Source organism: Moschus berezovskii, chromosome 16 (assembly GCF_049115385.1).
Source record: "Moschus berezovskii isolate FMDL1 chromosome 16, NW_MosBer_1.0, whole genome shotgun sequence".
Classification (NCBI taxonomy): domain Eukaryota; kingdom Metazoa; phylum Chordata; class Mammalia; order Artiodactyla; family Moschidae; genus Moschus; species Moschus berezovskii.
Window position 1 is genome coordinate 32,798,276 of NC_142475.1, and position 19,009 is coordinate 32,817,284.

At 36.8% G+C, this 19,009-nt stretch overlaps 1 protein-coding gene across 15 annotated transcripts in view; it reads right to left on the reverse strand.

Annotated features, from left to right (window-relative positions):
• The window catches only part of TRPS1 (transcriptional repressor GATA binding 1), a 280,216-nt gene that overhangs the window by 204,529 nt on the left and 56,678 nt on the right, over positions 1-19,009 (reverse strand). For all 15 annotated transcript variants that reach the window (XM_055432675.2, XM_055432666.2, XM_055432674.2 and 12 more), the window contains one exon: positions 4,665-5,791. In XM_055432675.2, coding sequence (XP_055288650.2) covers positions 4,665-5,791 — 1,127 coding nt within the window. The remainder of the gene's footprint in view (positions 1-4,664; positions 5,792-19,009) is intronic.

The following is a 19,009-nucleotide window of genomic DNA, read 5'->3' on the forward strand; positions in this document are numbered from 1 at the left end:
TTTTATTTTATTTTTTTTTAATTTTTAAAAATTTTTTTTAAATTTTTTATTGGAGGCTAATTATTTTACAATATTATATTGATTGGTTTTGCCATACATTGACATGAAACTGCCCCGGGTGTACATGAGTTCCCCTTCCTGAACCCCCTCCCACCTCCCCCCTCCCCTTATCCTCCCTCTGGGTCATTTGGATCTTTTCCTGGGGTGATGATACACAGGATATGTGATCCAACAGTGCTGGGCTCAGCAGGGTGCCCCAGCTCCAGTCATCCATGTGACCATGAGAAGAAATAACCAATAAAGTTTCAACCATTCTGTACCCAACCTTTCTGTTTTTCACTTTCAATACAACAGTCAATGAATTACATAAAATATTCATCCTTTCATTATAAAACAGGCTTTATACTGGGCTTCCCGGGTGGTTCAGTGGTAAAGAATCCACCTGCCAATGTAGGAAACATAGGTTCAAACCCTGGGTTGGGAAGATTCCCCAGGAGAAGGAAATGGCAACCGACTCCAATATTCTTCCTTGGGAAATCCCATGGGCAGAGGAGCCTGGTGGGCTAGAGTCCACAGAGTTCCAAAGTGTCAGACACAATTTAGTGACTGAACAACAACAACAAAACCCATCAAAAGTCAAGAAAGATCTACATATCTACTTAGTATATGGTATCCTACTTTGTATCTGTATTTATGTTTTTCATCAGTGTTAAAAACTCCTCTGCCATTATCTCCACAAATATTGATTGCCTGACTTCCATTCGATATTATTTTCTTCTGGGACTCTAATTAGATTCATGTTAGAACATCTTGTATTTTCATATCTTAATAACCACCATTGATACTTTCCATCCCTTTCCCCTCCTTTAAAGTATTCTGGCTAATATGCCCAGTTTTAACTTCTGATTAACTCATTTGCTCTCATCATTTGCCAATCTGTTACTTCTCCTATCCATATGATTTAAACTTCAGTAATTATATTGTTCATTCAAAAATGCTTTTGTTTCTTTTTTTAATATTCCTAGCTATTTATAGGTTCATGTAGCTTGATCAATTTATAAGTGTAATTTTCATTTATTTAAACATTCATTAATTATTATTTTCTGTTGAAAAGTGTTGATCAGAAGTTTCTGGGTATCTAAAGCTATTATTTGCATTTTCTACAGATTTAACATGTAGCAATTTATAGCCTTGCTCATATAGTGAACTGTTATAATGGGGAGCTCATACGAGGTTTATCTTAGGCCATCCAAAACATGGAGGTGAAAATTGGAGTATCTTGCTAGAGACAAATTTGTGTTTACCTCTGACAGGACTCAAGAAGAAGGTAGTAATATGGAATCACGTTAGTCACCTTCATGATGCCAGCTGACAGTGAAACCCTTGAATTCAATACCCTCTCTCTGCCAGTGAACGCAGCCTTAGTCTCAATATAACTGCAATGTCAATGTCAGTATTTGCCCTCTGTACAAACTTGCATTGCCCGTTTGCTCTCCCCAGACTGGGTTTACCTCCCTTTAGGTGAAGGGAAGAAAAGAAAAATTTCAGAAACTTCTCCTAATTCATGGAAGTCTAACATGTCACTAAGAAGTATGTTTTATCTGGTATAGTTGCTTTGTAAGGATATACTCCTCCTATAACACCAGAAGCGTTAAATTATAACACTGAAAATTCTGAAGAAGAAAATAAATCAATTAGAGAATGGGCAGGCTGGTTAATGAAATAATATATAATAAAAGAAATGGAGTATGAGAAACAAATTCAAAGAGTGGAACATAACTTTGTTATGATGTGACGTATGGGAGATCATAAGTAAATATAAAACATAAAGAAAGGAGAATTGGTCAAATTTCAGTTACAAACTGGATAATGTTGACAGTTCAACTCAGGTTAAACCTGGTTCTTTGGGAAAAGGCCCGTGGGATGAAATCCTCACTGAGGTTTTTCTCTGAAAGCTTAAAATCAACTCTCTTGCTTCTCAGCTATAGTTATTTCATAGCTACATCATTTTACACATTGTATAGCTTCTCATTTATGCTATCTTTTTACTACATGGTAAGTCTTGTATATAAAGTACTCAAAAGTCTAGAATATTCCACAGTAGTAACAGAATTATGGTACAAGTTTCCCAACATGAATAATATGAATAAATAAAAATTTAACTAGAAACTGTCGTGATGTGGTAAACTTGTCTCCTCTTATAGTATCTTCAAAATTGGCATTTTGGGAAAGTGCTTTGATAGCAGATAACATTTTCAACATTCATGTGACTACTTCCTTTTATATCCCTGGCGCCTCCAATGTTCAACTTTCAGTAGAGTTTCTTTATACTTCTTTTTATTTGTTTGTTTTTTCTCTCTTTATGCTTCTTACTGAGCTGTGACTCCTGAAACTGTAAGTCTCCAAGTTTAGAATATTTCTGTAAGAACTCTGATTAGAGATAAACTAACAGCACCCTGAAGGACCTAGGATCACTCAAACTACATTAGGTTTTAAAATTAAGTGCAAGAGTATTGTACTGTTTTAGAGACAAGGGGTGCTAATTTTGTTTTAATCTAATAAAATGCTGAGAGGCTGATTTACATTCAAAATATAGTATCATTTTGTGAGTCCTCAAAAAGGTTCCAAGACCATTCAATAATCAAAGATTAAATTAAAGCTCACTATGGAGATTTTTACTTATTCATAACTACTGTGAAGGCAAAATCTCACTGGGATTTCATCTATTTAAATACTCAGTGAGTACCTATCACTCCTCCGGGCACTACGCTAAATCGTGCAGAGACAACAGTGAACAAACCAGAGACTAGTCTCTGGAGCTCACTTTCATTACTGAATACTAACTAAACTCAGATTATTCAATATTTTTATTCATATTTTATTTCTTAGGAGATTTTTGTCTGTTTAACCAAAACATGGAATCTCTATTTTTCCAGCCAAGTTTTCAAGCAGTGGCCTCACCTTCCTCAAAAAAAGTCACTCATTCAAGGGATCAGGTATCTACATATATCTGTGTGTGTGTTTGTGTATGTATTAGCTAATATCTTCATGATTGAAAAAAAGCCTCCTCCTTAAAAGAAAAAAAAGAATGTTATCTAATTTTTGTATCACTTAAGAAATGTATATGCACAGTATATATACTAACAGGGCTGGGAAGAAAGCTAATGTCTGCCTGCCCCAGAAATAAATTAGCATGCAGCTAACATCAAAAGAGCCAAAAACACTCACTGCAAGTGTGAACACATATTTGATTGCAGGACTGTGTCTTTCCCAGGGCTGACCTTATAAATTAAACAGTGTAAATCTCAAGGAAGTGTTTTCTGAACATTGAGATGCACTGTGAACATTAGGATGCCCTTCAAATTAACATCTAACATTATTAGCCTATTGTTGGACATACATGGCTTCATTACTGGTGACTGAGAAAACATACACAACTGGTACGAACACAGAACTTATAAACCAATGGGAGGAGCTATTCAAAATCTCGGGATGTGAACATCTAAATAACTAGATCTAAATAACTAGGATATTGAATCTGCATATGGAAAAGCTCTTGAAAATAGTAAATAAAGCTCTCTACTTTGATGCTTAGAAGCACAATAACAAGAAAATACCCAGTACTTGGGAAGTAATATCTGAATGCACTATACTACAAAGATTTTGTGGAACTCATTCCTACTTATAACTCAGTTTAAATGCCCCTTCCTAGAGGAGACATTTCCTCCTTTACCACATTGGGTTATATTGTCACTATATTCAAAAGCAGTGGTCTCCACTTACATCTTTTCTGAAACTCTTCACTCTTCCAATGAGCTGCTAAGATCTTCCCTACTAAACCATAAGTTCCATAAGGGCGCCATCTATGTTTTTCTTCTTTTCCCTTTTATAATCAATGCCTTGGCAATATGCATATTTTTGGAGTAAGTTAGTTAAGGAATGAATACATAAATTAAATAAAGACATGAATTCTAAATCATCTCTAGAAAGCACGAAAGATTAATTGGAAAAGTTAATGTCTACAATGAGAACAGGATGAAAGAAGGGAAACATTAATACACCCTCCATCTATTTAAGAATTCGAAACACTTAAGCAGCTTTACTCATTCAGAGTGTAGAGAAACCCAATTCTCACCTTCAGACTACCGTCTGTATGCAAAACAAGGATGCTGCTTAATTTTTTTTAAGCTAGAAGAATGTCTGATTTCATTTGAAAAGCAAAACAAGCAATGTGTTCTCAAGTGAATTGTTTCCCAGCTGGAACAGAGAATAGAATGCATTATGGTGGCATCTTTCATTTGGAAGCTGCTCCATGAAAAATCATGGGATATGGGGTCACACTTAGCAAGGGCCAATAAACGAATTGTGGTAAACCCATCAGCATCATCAGCATCACTGTGAATCTTAAAATATATTCAGTAGCTGGTATAAAACAGGCATGAAACATAAGTCTAAACAGTCTGAAATAAGTGACCCAATTAAAATATAGGGTTATCAAGTCTAGCAATTTGAAATCTGCAGTTCTATGATCTTATAGAACATAATCTTGTTCTATAACTTCCCCCGGTCACCACAATCACTCCCTACAATTCTTGGGTCAGCCCTCTGGATAATTTCTTATCATTTTCTCCTGACTATGTCGCTCCCCGCCACCCATGGCTTACCTGTAGTGTCGGGAAATCTCTTCTTCCACCTGGGTAATGAAATCACATTTGGTACATGAGTGTTCTTTGCTTTCCTTGACAGCCGGCTGCCCGTCTGATCCTTGCAGGTGGTTGCCTTCCTGTTTGACATCTGATGCCTGGGATTCGTGCATGCTCTCATAATGAAAGAGGAGCACATCCACGTCGGGGGTGGAGAAGGAGCACTGGTGGCACTGGTGTTTGACTCTCGAGCTTCCGGCCGCCCCAGGAGACAAGTGCAAAAGCAAGAGCGCACAGTGGGAACAATTACTTTTTCTACAAGCGAATGGATAAGTAATTTCTCCAAGGTGCTTTTCTGGGCTGCAAAGGCCTCTGGGACAGAAGGGACAGTGTTTAATGGTACACTTATGAATGTTATGGAGCTGTTGATAATGACGAAGAAGTGGACCCACCACAATGACGTCAGGGCCATGGCTCTTGGAATATCGAAAGTCACAGAACTGACAGTTGTAGCTCGTGACCATATTATCCTCTGCTCCCTTGCTGGAGAAGTCCTTCTTCTTCACCCCACTAGAGCCCTTGTCTGCCTTGGTCATTGGCTCCCCTTCTGCACTTTTGGCTAGATCATTCTGATTAATGACAGAGCCCCTGGAAAGCTTATCATTCAATTCTGGATTAAGGCCGCCTGACTGTGCTCCACCATGCTGCTTGCTGTAATGTTCTAGCAGCTTCAATGAGCTTGAGGACTCACAGCTGAAGCTACAAAACTTACACCAGTAGTAACTGGTGGCCTCTGTACCATTTTGTCTCGAGTCAAGGGGCTTGATGGGCACTGAGTAACCAACGGGTGTGTCATCTCCCGCCTTGACTGTGATCTTGTCCTGCCATTTGCCCAGGTCTCCAGCATCACCAGACCGGACTGCTGGGATGGATTTGTTAGAGTTTTTCTCTGAAGGTTTTGCACCCTCAGAGGAGGGGAGAGAAGCTTTTATTTTGTTCGGGTGAGTCTGAAGAAAATGTTGTTCTAGTTCTGTTGATGAGTTGCCCATGTAAGTGAAATTGCAGAATTTACAGCGGAAATACTTGGTGTTTCCTTGGCAATCTGGTGTCTTCCGGCCAATGCCAATGAATGTTCCACCTGAAGTGACCTGGCAGAGAAGACATGGATGTTACTTTAAAGGTATCATTAATTCAGTGTTCTCTGGAGGCGGGTGGAGGCGACACTGCCAGGTATTCTACATCAAAAAATACAATAGTGCTCCTGCTTATTATGAAATCACTTGAATAATTAGAGCCAAAGAAATTCACTCTTCATTACTCAATAGCCACTCTCTGAGAGGCTCATTATGCTAAACATTTTTGGCCAAAGTATCAGATGAAGGTAAGTAATAAAAGTACTATAACAAATTCAAAGGATTTAATAATATATACTTTTAAACAAAAGACTAAGAAGATGACTTTCAATTAGAGGTTTTAAGACTGCCTCCTTCAAATACCACAAAAGCATCCGAATCACTGGGGATTTCTTGTCACAAAGCTAAGGGTTGCTGTCAAAACCAGCGGCAATTGCTCAGAGATTACTCAATGCAGGCGCCCTCCAAGGAAATCCTCTGTTCAGTTCCTATGGCAATGAGGCTGCAAAGATGAAGTCTATCTTTCGGGTAAAATAAAAGTGCTAAATGACCACACCAAATGGTTCATGGTTAAAGCCCAAGTATGCAGTTAGACTGAAAGTAAAATGAAATCACTGGGCTTGAAATCTTGGTGAAGGAGGACTAAGGTAAGGAATTTAATAAAATGTTTCCCAATCTAGAACAAATAAAATGAAGAAAAGCTTCATGAGCCTTATTTGATGAAGGATCTGTCTCATAGCAAAGACTCAGCTGCTCTGATGAGCGGGTCATGATGATAGTCAAGGACTAAAATAAAATAATTCCACCATAAAAATCACAACAGCTTGGTTTCCTATCCAAAATTTAAAAATTGTATATAGTGCTAGGGCAACCACAGCCTTCAAAGGGCATTTTATATAAAACTCTTCTGTGGGGACACCACACCAGACAGCTCAACTAGTGCTGGTGAGTGCCAGCACCCAGCAGTCAAAATTCATGGTTTGAAAGAGTTTTGACAGAACTGGTCCAAAGGGGGAGAAATTTCCTTTTTTAACAATCAGGGGAATTTTTTAAAATTTTCCAGCAACCAGATGTAACAGATTAAGCACGTGGCATAATTGTGTTCTTCCTTCTTTCACAGCTGCTCAAAAATGACATGTGTGATCACTGCTCATATCCAATTCACTCCATGAGAAAAAGTCTCAAGCATCTCAAAATCATTTAAAAGATTCTACTTAACATGCAAATAATATTCCTTTAGCACACTGAGAGACATGGCTGTACACTACTGTACAGGACCAAGACAGAAGTCCATTCTGCCACTTAAAGAGGAGTGTGACCTGGATAGAATGACTTCACCTCTCTGGTCAACAGCTTCCTCCCGGGCGGCAACCTTTAAACTTACTTCCAATATTACAGTTTGAGAAAATGTGCATGAACACACCAATGGCTCAACATTTACTGTACATTAAGATAATAAATTACAAAGGACTCCTACAGTCCTTAATCGAAGATGACAATGTTTCACTTTAGACAATGTCTAAATTTACCATGGCAAACCCCCAGATTGCAGTCTGTTGACAGCAGAGCAGCATCTAATCAGAAGGGCAAGACTGGGGGCACCCTCCCAGGCAGCAACCTGACAATTAATCACTGCTGTAAAAGATGTCAGGGCCAGACCACACAAGATAAGTCTAATCACCACTCTAACTAGCATTTTAGAAACCAAAGCAAGTAAAACTTGCAGTGAAATGTAATGCATAACACTGTAAAATTCCTCCATTTTCTAATTCATTAGAAATAAGAAGAACCTTGCTTTCAAAAACAAAATGAAACCTTTCAATGGCATGCCACCTACTCAGGTACTTGGTTCATGAACTTCAACTTGAATCAAAAGGCACAAATTCAGAACTATTCCCATCTTCTCTAATGTAGGCAAAGAAAGCCAGCGTACAAGCTCTAAAGATGGAAATATGCTTCTCTGAGCTACCATGATTCTTCAGAGTTGCCGAGTTTCCCTAACAGAAAATGTTTTGAAATATTGCTTGTAGAACAAGGATTCCTGAGAAACCACGACACATCATCACTATTTCTTTGATTTTGCAATCTTCAAGCCTCATGTTTCATGTCCACACTGCAAGGGCTGAGCAGGAGCTCATACAGTGTTAAGAAAGCCCTAAAGTTAAGATTTTGAAATGAATTAAAATGACTATGAAGCATCACAATATCTCTTTCAGTAGCTGACATCAACTTTAAGAGTCGGAAAATCCATGCTAAGAAAGACTACTATCTGTTGAACAGGACATTTCATACCAAAAACTGCCAGTTAAACTTTTTGGTCTAGAATTAATTAAACTACTGTGAAAACTGTATTAAATTTTTTGAGCTGGTAGTGTCTATGTGTCTAAACAGTGTGCAGGTATGCTCAGTTGCTTCAGTCAGGTCAGACTCTTTGCGACCCTATGGACAATAGCCCGCCAGGTTCCTCTGTCCATGGGATTCTCCAGGCGAGAATACTGGAATGGGTTGCCATGCCCTACTCCAGGGGATCATCCCAATCCAGGGGATCAAACCTGTGTCCCCCAAATGGCAGCTGGATTCTATATGCACTGAGCTACTGAGAGAACTCCATTATTTAGGATGCTTTTAATGGTTATATGCTATTGCCGCTGCTGCTGCTAAGTCACTTCAGTCGTATCCGACTCTTAGCAACCCCACAGACTGCAGCCTACCAGGCTTCTCCATCCATGGGATTTTCCAGGCAAGAGTACTGGAGTGGGGTGCCATTGCCTTCTCCGAATGGTTATATACTTTATGCTAAAAACTGCCTTCATATTATTCACTGTCCTTCAAACAACCAATAACACAAGGATCTTATTTAATGAAAACAACAACAATACTGACATATATGGATTATCTATTTGCCTTCCTGGTAAACAGCAGTTAATCACATTAGTATTACATATTATTAAAAGTTAATACACTATTGGAATTACGTATCCTATACATTATGAAAGTCAACTTTAGTAAACATAATTACTCAGTGTTCTATTTCTTTTCTGTTTCAAAAAGAAGGTTTTAAGGTTACATTTGTGGCCATTTTTATACATTATAAGAAATGTGGCAAAATATGACTGATGTGTATCATTTAACTGTCATTCGGAAATAAAATATAATTTCTTATTTTAGGACACCATACTTAAGACTATCGACCATGTCTATTTAATTTCATGACTCACAAATGTTGACTTAAAACAATTCTTTTCTAGATTAAACCCCAATACACAGCAAGAACAGTTAATGCAAAATCAATGTTTTGCAGCAAAAGTTTATTTAATCTTATTGCCAGGAAACAGCACCTACACTTTCAGAGAACTATTTCCAACTTTCCAAGCGGTTGAACCCAGCCATTGGGATAGAAAAAAACTTATTCCCTAGCTATGACTATACTAAAAAGAGATCACAGCAGAATAAAGAGTATAAACTTCAATGTTTCTTCTTTTGCTAACCAGAACTCTAATAAAAATCCATTAATCAGGAAATGCCTTACATACAGATATCCACATTTTAAAATTCCTTTTAAACTGAAAATTCTGTTTGGGCCAAAACTGACACCTAATCTCTGCAATAGAGATCAGGTTATAGAAGTAAACAAACTAGACCACACCTCTGTTTTTAAATTACCTATATTGGGGGCTTCCCTGAAGGCTCAGTGGAAAAGAATCTGCTGGCCAACACAGGAGACACAGGTGTGATCCCTGATCTGGGAAGCTCCCACGTACCTTGGCGCAACTAAGCCTGGCCACCACTACTGAAGCCTGCGCGCCACTACTGAAGCCTGCATGCCCTAGAGACCCTGCTCAGAAACGAGAGACGTCACTGCCATGAGAAGTGTAAGTACCCCTGCTCACTGCAACTAGAGAAAAGCCAGTGCAGCAACAAAGGCTCAGCGTAGCCAGAACTAAATCAATTAATTTTTTAAAAGCTGTTTTTAAAAAATACTTATATTTTATGATAAAAATTTGTAGAGAAAATATTTTATTCATTTGTGTTTATCTTTACTTGCATTTGTTTGCTCTCAAGGGAAGTCTCAAGTCAAATTCTGTGAAAAGACACATTATTTAACCTTCTGGAATCTCAGTTTCCTCATCTTTAAGGGTATAAAGAATACTGTATGCCTTGCCACTTTTCAGGATTATTATGAGGATCAAGTGACAGAATGCACTTGAAAGTTATTTGCAAAGTCTAGATCAGTCCAGAATTCCTTGAGCTAATGGGAATGTTCTGTAGTTGTCTATCCTGTTGAACACGGCAGGCACTAGCCACATGTGGTTATTAAGCACTTGAAACAGACCTAGTGCAAATGAAGAACTGATATTTTTTTAATTTATGTTGTTTTAATGACTTTTTCATAAATTTAATTAACTGTAATTTAAATAGCTACATGTAGCTGGTGAATACCATGTCAGACAGCACACTCTACAGTACTGTTCACATGAATGAAACTATTATTTAATAAAATGAACTATCCCATGAATTTCGCCGGCCAGTTGAAAAGACTAAATAGAAGGGGAAGTAGTAAAGTCAAACTCAAATACTTGTCACTGCTAGTATTCTTAACTGTAAACAGAAAAGCTCAATTCTGTTGTTACTAAGCTAATGTTTTCATTTACATTCCTTTTTGGACCGGACCGAATGAATGGTATCTCATTCGTCTTCGGAAGTAAGCAGGAGCAGGATACACTTTGGTTGAGTGAATGAACTAGTTACTGGAGATATGAAATCTCCCACCTACTTGGGATATGGGGGCTACAGTAATTCACAGCCTTATTGTCATTAACTCAACGTGACAAATGGGCTTCTTCAAAGAATGAGACAAATTGCATCTTTCACCCCAAAACAAACAGATTATGGAGTCATTCACTTGTGAACTGGAGTTATACAGAAACACCCCAGATACCTGTTAAGGCATGAAAAAGAACAGATTTTATTATAAGTTGTTTTTTACTGATTGAGGACTATGACGTCTTTTTATTCTATTTTAACTTCAGTTCTAAAAACTCTTCCTTCCATATAGTTTGTTCCACATCTTTCATTTATAATTTATATACATATGGCTTTTCACAAAAATGTTTCACTACAGAAGTTAAAAATATAAAAGGTTGGCTTTTTTTCAAGGTCTTTAACCTCAATTTAGTTCTTTCCTTCTAATCATATGGAACAAAAACTAGTAAGAATCCTATCTAAAGGAACATGTCAAAGGAAAGGATCTTTTAAAGCCTCAGAACTCTTAAAATAACACTTTAGTAAATGTACTTATTTTCAATGGAACAAAGAGTTGTTTGAACTAAATACAAACTTTTCCTCAGATGTGGTTCAAGTACTGTAATTGATAGCAACAGAAACAGTTAGGAAGGTAACTAATTTAAAAGAACTTGAGGTTACTGGTTGATCATCAAAAAAGTAAATTCTTGACAATAAAAAGTTAAGTTGTTAAAAATCACTGTTCAAATACTAAACTCAAAAATAATGTGAAGAAATCTGTCAGGGCCCATCGTGGCTGAAAATAACTAAATTCAGGATCAAAGTGCTAATCTGTATTGGGGGTGTCTGTGTTGTACAGTGCTTGAAAAAAACACTGCAGAATATAGAGTGTGTTTCAATGATGTATCTTTGATGGAAATATTTAAAATTTCAATAGCAAACCTAATTAAATGGCAATCAGCTCAGTCTCATGTTATCATATATCACATTATATATATATATATATATATATATATATCTCATATATATATATATATAGCCAGAATAAATCCCATAAACAACCTTGTCATTTGGATTTACAAAAGTCAACTATTTGGGCAGGGGTGGGGTCGGGGAGTGGATCCATAACTTAAATTGGGAGAAGGGGCAAATATAAGGGTAAAATACTTCCCATTCTTAATTATCTACATTTTTATAATAAACTTTTTGGATTACAGTAATAGTCTATCTTAAAGTGGTTTTCTCATTTTACTCAGCATAATATCAATCTAATTTTCTATGGTTATTTGGTATTTGGAGAGATAGAAAACCAGTAAACCTTAAAGTCAGTCTCACTAATTTAGAAGATAATCTCTTAGGAGAAAATATGCAAAAGAAAACTGAAAATGCAGTGTAAGTGGATGATAAGGCTGAGTCCATTATCCATAACACTCCTCTCCTGCATCTGATTTGCCATCACTGCTGGCTCAGAATGGAGATAAATATTAATGGCGTGTTTGTTCTAAAGAGGGTCTTAATGGGAAATGAGAGCTGAATCAAGGTGGAACATCCTTCCTTCAAGGAATGGTGATTCGTGGCATGCCTACTACATGCCAAGCACTGAAAAGACTCAAAGAAATGACAAAATCCCAAACCCCCAACGTATCTGCATTTCAGTGCAGAAAGTTCCCAGCTAAATAAATGACAACAATGGAATATGTACTTCTGCTCAGAGATGTACCACGTTCCATGATCACACAGAGGAAAAGCACCTAACTTACCCTGACTGGCCTGCAAAGGTTTCTGAAAGAAGGTGACAACTGAGCTGTGGACAGGTAAGTTGGCATTTGGGGTGAGACTTCAAAGGTGGTGATCTCAGAAAGGCTTTTCAGGTGCAGGAAACAAAATGAGTTAAAACATAAAAACGAGGATGATACAGTGCACGCTGCTCTCAGGAAACATGGAGGAATTTTGGGGGTGAGAGAGAATTTGGAAAAGTGATGTCTTGATGGAGAGTCTACATTGAATTGTACAAGTATACTTAAAATAATGTTCAATAAACATTTATAGAAAATTTAATTATGCAAGGATAATTTAAATAGTCTATTGCTTTTTAGACTCTACAAAACACAGGAAGACTGCTAAGTGGAATTTTTAAAGATTAAAGAAGGGAAGGAAGGGAGGGAGGGGAGAAGGAATGGTATGAGAAGAGATGGAGGAAAGGAAGGATAGAGAAAGAGGAAGGAAAGAGGAAAAAGAACAGAAGGAAACAGGAAAAGGAGAGGAGAGAAGGAGGCAGGAGTGGAGAAGGGGAAAGAACAGAAGGAAACAGAATGAGAAAGAAAATAATAAGCAAATAAACCATTAAGAATGTGCTAAGAAAACATTAAGGGTGGAGCCGGCGAAGAAATAAAGAAGAAAGACAGGACAAATCGTTCCATTGTTTGGAGAGATACAAATCAGGAAGACATCCAAGGCAACTGACATTTCCAGCCTGACTGACTTGAAAATAGGAACCTAGAAAAAAAGGAGAGGAACACAAAGTTGCTTCAGGGAAGCAGCTAACAACTTTACTTCTACATGTGTTGACTTTGAGATGCCAGATGGAATACTGAGGTGGAGCTACCTGCCCATCAGCTGGAAAAACAGGTCTTAGAATAAGCTACTGTTTATTATAAGATTCCCCATATGTTACTGGACACATGAAAGAATGCATGTGTTCTTTGATATCAACAGGTCATCTAAATATTAAAGGAGCAATGCTGGACAAGTAGAATTCCTAATTTCCTCACGGTAGCCCCAACTTACTTTGCTTTTAGGATCCAGACACTTCACACAGCTCTGAGCACATGATGGGGAATGACACAAATTAGACATGCTAAGTGCATTCTGAGTGTCTCTGCCTCCACACCCATTCCTATACTTACTTTTAGGCAAAGAATAAAACCTAATTACACAGCTTTAAAAATATATGGAAACTGGGTGCACCTCCTTAACATTGAATCTTCATAGAAAAACCAACCTAAATTGTGCCTCATAACCAGAAGAGGGGAATAGAACTCTGAGATCATCTATTAACTCATAAACTCCTAAAAATAAGTCCTTCAAACAAGGGGAATATGAAGTAAATCAAATACATGGACAAAGTGTCCCTAAATATGGGGATAAAAGACTTGCATCCTTAATTGATGAAATCAAAATTTGGCCCTTACACACTCTATCAGAAGTATTTTCTGTAGCCAAAGTACCAGTGAAAATGAATCACAGTAATTGAAAAAAGACATATCAGCAAGACTCATTATCTTTTCAATGATTTCAACTATAAGCTAGTAAGTTCAAATAAAGCAGCATCACACTACAGAGACTCGATAAGAGACCATCACAAAGTCCCCAAATTCAAAGTCCCGCAAAATCGCTGAAGCCCCCAAATTCAATGTGACTCAGAGAATATGCATCAAACAGACCGAGTGTAGCATCTTATATCTCCTCCCTTGGCCTGTTTGCTTTTCCAGTTGGAGCAAACTCAGTCTTAAAATTGAGAAGGCCTTGTATCATAATGGTTGTGAAGATAGTTTTCTGTAGCCTATATACATACCCTGGTTTACATCCCACTGACCCACTTCCACAACTCTGTGAACTTGGGCAGGTTACTTTCCTATATGCTTACTCCCTCCTTTTCTAAAATGGACATAATGGTAGTGTCAACTGCAGGGGTTTTTTCTGAAGATGAGTTATTTAATACATGTACAGAGCTTAGGTCTATATGCACATATAAGAAACCCTTAATAAATGCAAGCTATTATTAGGACTGAATCCAAAATTGGGGGAAAAACAGGACATACATGTAGCTTTGATTATATAAGCTAATAAAAATAAAAGAAGGATTGGTTTAAAGTAATACAGAAAAATAACTTTTACATTTGATTTTCAATTAAAATTAAACAAGGTCTTCTTCAATGTCCTGAACATGCTTAACACTGACTTTAAGCTTTAGAATCCTATCATGAAGAATTCAAGAGGTCTACAGGCTAATGATTCTCAGAAACAGACTCCATAAAGGAAATCAGAAAATGAAAGAGAACCAGTCTCCTTCTCCCAACTTTCCTGGGGTTAGTACACTCCATATGTATCTGTGTCTCCAACAGCTGTGTGTATGCTGTAATTACAATGACCCAAGAAATAAAAACAGTGAATAATCTGCTGACTTGATATGGCTAGCAGAACGTGCCATTCGGGGATAAAATTTTTATTAAGAGTCGAATAATGCTAAATTTGATTGAATGCACAGATAGCCATGATTCCTTCTTCTAAACATTCTGCCTAGAGAGAAATACCGATATTCAAGAAAGTGATACATGTTCTCCGAAGGATAACAAATAAACTGAAAATCCAAGAAGGATTGACATTTATCAGGCTGACCCTCCTGTAACAAAGCCCAATGGAGATATAACCATCATGCAGGTAAAAGGATTAGTGAAAATAGTCAAACTATTCTATTCCACCTGGGTGGCTACATTATCCAGTTCAGCTATCTTCATGATGAAAATAACCTGGTAAATGCCAGAACTTTGCTTTGCTTTTATGGCCATAGGTTGAGCATATGTTTTATTTTGCACACTTTATTACTTGTTAAAGAGACACAGTCCTGAAAAATAAGTATGGCTTCACAGACCAAACACTCTGTACTATAGAGAGAATCCGAAGTGACTCGTCTCATTAACCAGTTTTGTTTTTTTTTAATAAAATTGTTCTCAACTCAGAGAAACAAAGCAAGAGAACCTCCTAAGCTCCACAACTTCCCTCCTGCTCCATATCAAAGGAAACAGAAGGCAAATAAATAAATATTTGGAGGTTAAAATTCAAGAAAAGTCAAAATCGACCAAAATAAGATGAATGTTCTCTGGATTTTTCTTTTTTCCCAGACCAAACTGTAATCCCCTGTTCAAAGGAGTGTATGGGAACATGTTAAGAATCTATAAAGCTCACAGAGTTAAATATGTTGAAAATACAAATACAAAAGATGACTTCCTAGCTTGAAAATCTGTTCTTCTTGCTTCTAACATGACATATTGTGTAACTCTGCTAACAATATATTTATAAAACAGAAATGTAGTGTTCCTAGCTCAAACACAAGACAGTGACTGAGATTCTTCTGCTAACTTTAAAAATTTCATTCAGGGTTAAAATGAATTTAATAGCTGGCATCCTGTAGCTCCCTTCTTAGAGGTCTGAATAATGCAGAATAACAGGGAAGGTTTCCTAATATGCAAAGGCAACATATACATCATGAGCATTTATAAACTTGAGCTAGCTTAAACACTTTCCCGTGGGAAGCACAACTTGACAGGACTCTGACTTTTATAACCTGATCTGAGGGCTAAGAGCTCCCCCATAAAGATGACGCAAACACCCTAATGCACCGCACATTAAGCCCCAATGAAACAGTAACGTCCGTGTTTAACAACTCAGGCCTCCACTCAGCAATGGTTTAAATATAAGCATAATAAAGCAGATTAAAAAGAAAGAGGCTGTAATTACTTTTAGAAGAACTCAATCTCTTCTCCTATTATTGGTGAGCCTCAAAGGCTGAACACAGGTAGCAAAAATTATATAAAGGGTTTACCCACCATGTTACATTCATTATTTTTAAAAATGTAAACATAATAATCAATAAAACATGCAGGGGAAATTTTAAAATTGAGAAGATAACATCCTGGTCAAGTCCATGAGTCTTAAGCTAGCCATTATATCTTTCCTTGTCTCTTCTTGGAAAAGATCAATATTTTTCTTCTGATTTCAGGGTTGGGCATGCTACCTCACGGTGTGGGAGGGGTGGGGAGCAGAAGGGATCTCAATTCAACAGGTTCAGAAATGCCTGTCCTGATTTTATGATGAACCTTTGAAATGATCTCCATTATCTGGCTGGAGATTTTTCGATTATTAAGGAGAAAAAGACATTGTTATTTGACATTTCTTTTTTTTTTTTTTTTACAAATCTGTAATTCTTTGACTTCATGATGTATAATAAAATTTACACAGAAGTGGATACGGTCAGTTACAAACACGTCCAAACTTCAATTATTAAAGCCAAATAGATGTCAAACAATCTGAACTTGAAACTAGAAATCTTCAAATTTGTTTCAATTACATCTTTTTCCCCAACCCTATATATCATGCTTGCACTCAGGTCAGTTCATATTATTTAAAACCATCCATGTCAAACCAAAATATAGATCAAAGTCACAGAGTTCTTAAGTCCTCTATTTTTGGCTTCTGTTCCTTTTTTCTTGGCCTAAAATGTCATAAATCTCTCATTAACCACCAACTGTCCTGAATGTTAAAAAAAAAAAAGAAAAAGTTAATTGAAAAAGATGAATGAATCACTCATCTATTACTTCAACTGGCTTAATTTACAGATTGACATTAATAATTCCTGGAATGAAATGACTATTTGTCTGTAATCCTCGTATTTATCAACATCTTTCTATCAGAATACACACAAGCCATTAATTTGCTATCAACTTCTGACAAAACTGCATTAAAGAAATTCTACAGTCAGCATATTACTTCCTACAGCTTTTAGTCTCCACACAGTTCACGTGCCAAGGAAAGAACCTCTCAAACAGCATTTCAGCGACACAAACATATGTGGATGAAAAGCGGGGTGAGGGGGGCAGGGTTCAGATGTGCTTTTATTCAATTTGTGAATACAGGGAAGCTATCTGATATTTATTTCAGCATAAAAATTTTAATAAGTTATTTATCTTCAGACATGTTTCTGCATCAACATCTGGTGTGTGTATGAAGTATTCAAGATTAGCATTTGGCCTAAAGTACATTCAGTGGCCTTTTCCCAAACTGAAGAAAGTTAACTCTCTTTAGGCTGGTTTCTCTCTCCAAGCATTTCTTTGAAAGGATCATCCACTTTTTCCATAGATCACTGTTTCCTATTTTTAACCATATTATTTCCCTTTGGGAGGGAAAAAAAATGATTTTAACAAGATTATCTCCTCGCATGGGATCTCCTACAATTTCTGTCTTCTTTACTGGCCACTGCCGCAAGGATTTAGGAGACAGCAGAGTCTAGGATCAGCTGTTTTATTTCTCTTTCTATTAGTTGAAACTCAGATAGCTCCCACATCTGTTTTATTTCTAAAATCACTGCCCAGGAAAAGTGTCCAGCTCATTCTACCCAAACATAAACTTTACTATAAATAACTAGGAACCTAACAAATAACTGTTTGGGGGAAATGGAAGTGTGTTTAAAAATCTGAATTCTTCCAAACTATAGGCCCTTACTAATCTTGGTTTCAGAGCCTTCCTGACAGCCAGGATCAGCTTTCCTTAGAAGTTGTCCCTAGAGTGAACAAACTGAAACTCTGACCGGAAATCCAGGTATTAACATCATATTCCTCGCTAATTGTAAAACACCATTTCACATACTAACATTATTCACTTCTAACCCTTTTATCTAAGACACGTATTTGCTTTCCAATCATAGTTTGACAGAAGAGTGTATCTGACATAAGACAGTGAAATGATCTTTAATAAGACAGCAGTTCAAAGCATGTAGCTTTCATGCATAATAACTATGTTGGCTTAATTTGCTACGCCACAGAAATCATTCTATTTGTGGAAATTCACAAAGTAAGATGGAATTTTTAAGAGAGCTTTCCAAAGATGAAACTGGATTTTTTATATCTTCTTTATTTCTCCCTTAAAGTGATAAGACTGCCATTCTGACATTTTAAAAGGACGTGGAAATTTCTCTTCTGATCCCTCTTATGAGCATTGTAAAATATATTCACTACTTATATATAACCCCTTTGCCTGCCTTTCTTAATTGGCACTAGGTCAAAAGACAGGTCTAGAACAAATGTGTTATAACTACTGAGTTGATTAAAAATAACTGATATTTTCAGGGACTGAGGAGGTCAAATAAAGTGTGATGCAATTTCATTAGTTCTCTGGTACTTCTTCTAATCATTCCTGAAGAAGGTTAATATTGAACCTAATATGTTTTGAAATCCCTGGCCTAATAATACAATAAAAATCTTCAGACTGTAACAGAAACTAATACACTTTCACAAGCTGATCGTCAGTGTCAACTATACTAAAATTGCTAAAATGAAATGAATACACTATTTAAGCGTCCGTTCTGCATTTCATTCTATTTCAAATGGTGGATTTTTTTTTCATCTCACATATGCCATAAGCTAATACAGAGGGCAGATCAAAAAGGTATATATGCCATTTTTAATAAAAGTAGAAATCTAAATTACTACTAAATGCTTTCATAAATTGCCATTTTCCTTAAATACAAGAAGGAATGCTTTACTGGTCCACACCAAGGTCATTCTGGTATTCCTAGTACTTACAATCACATTGACTTCTTTCTGAATCGATGTAAAATTTTATTTTCAAAGTTTCATTTGCATTATGTTGCTTTTTGGTAGTATATCTCTGTACCCACCAGTGTGACCCAATTCTGGTCCAGTTTAGCATAAAATC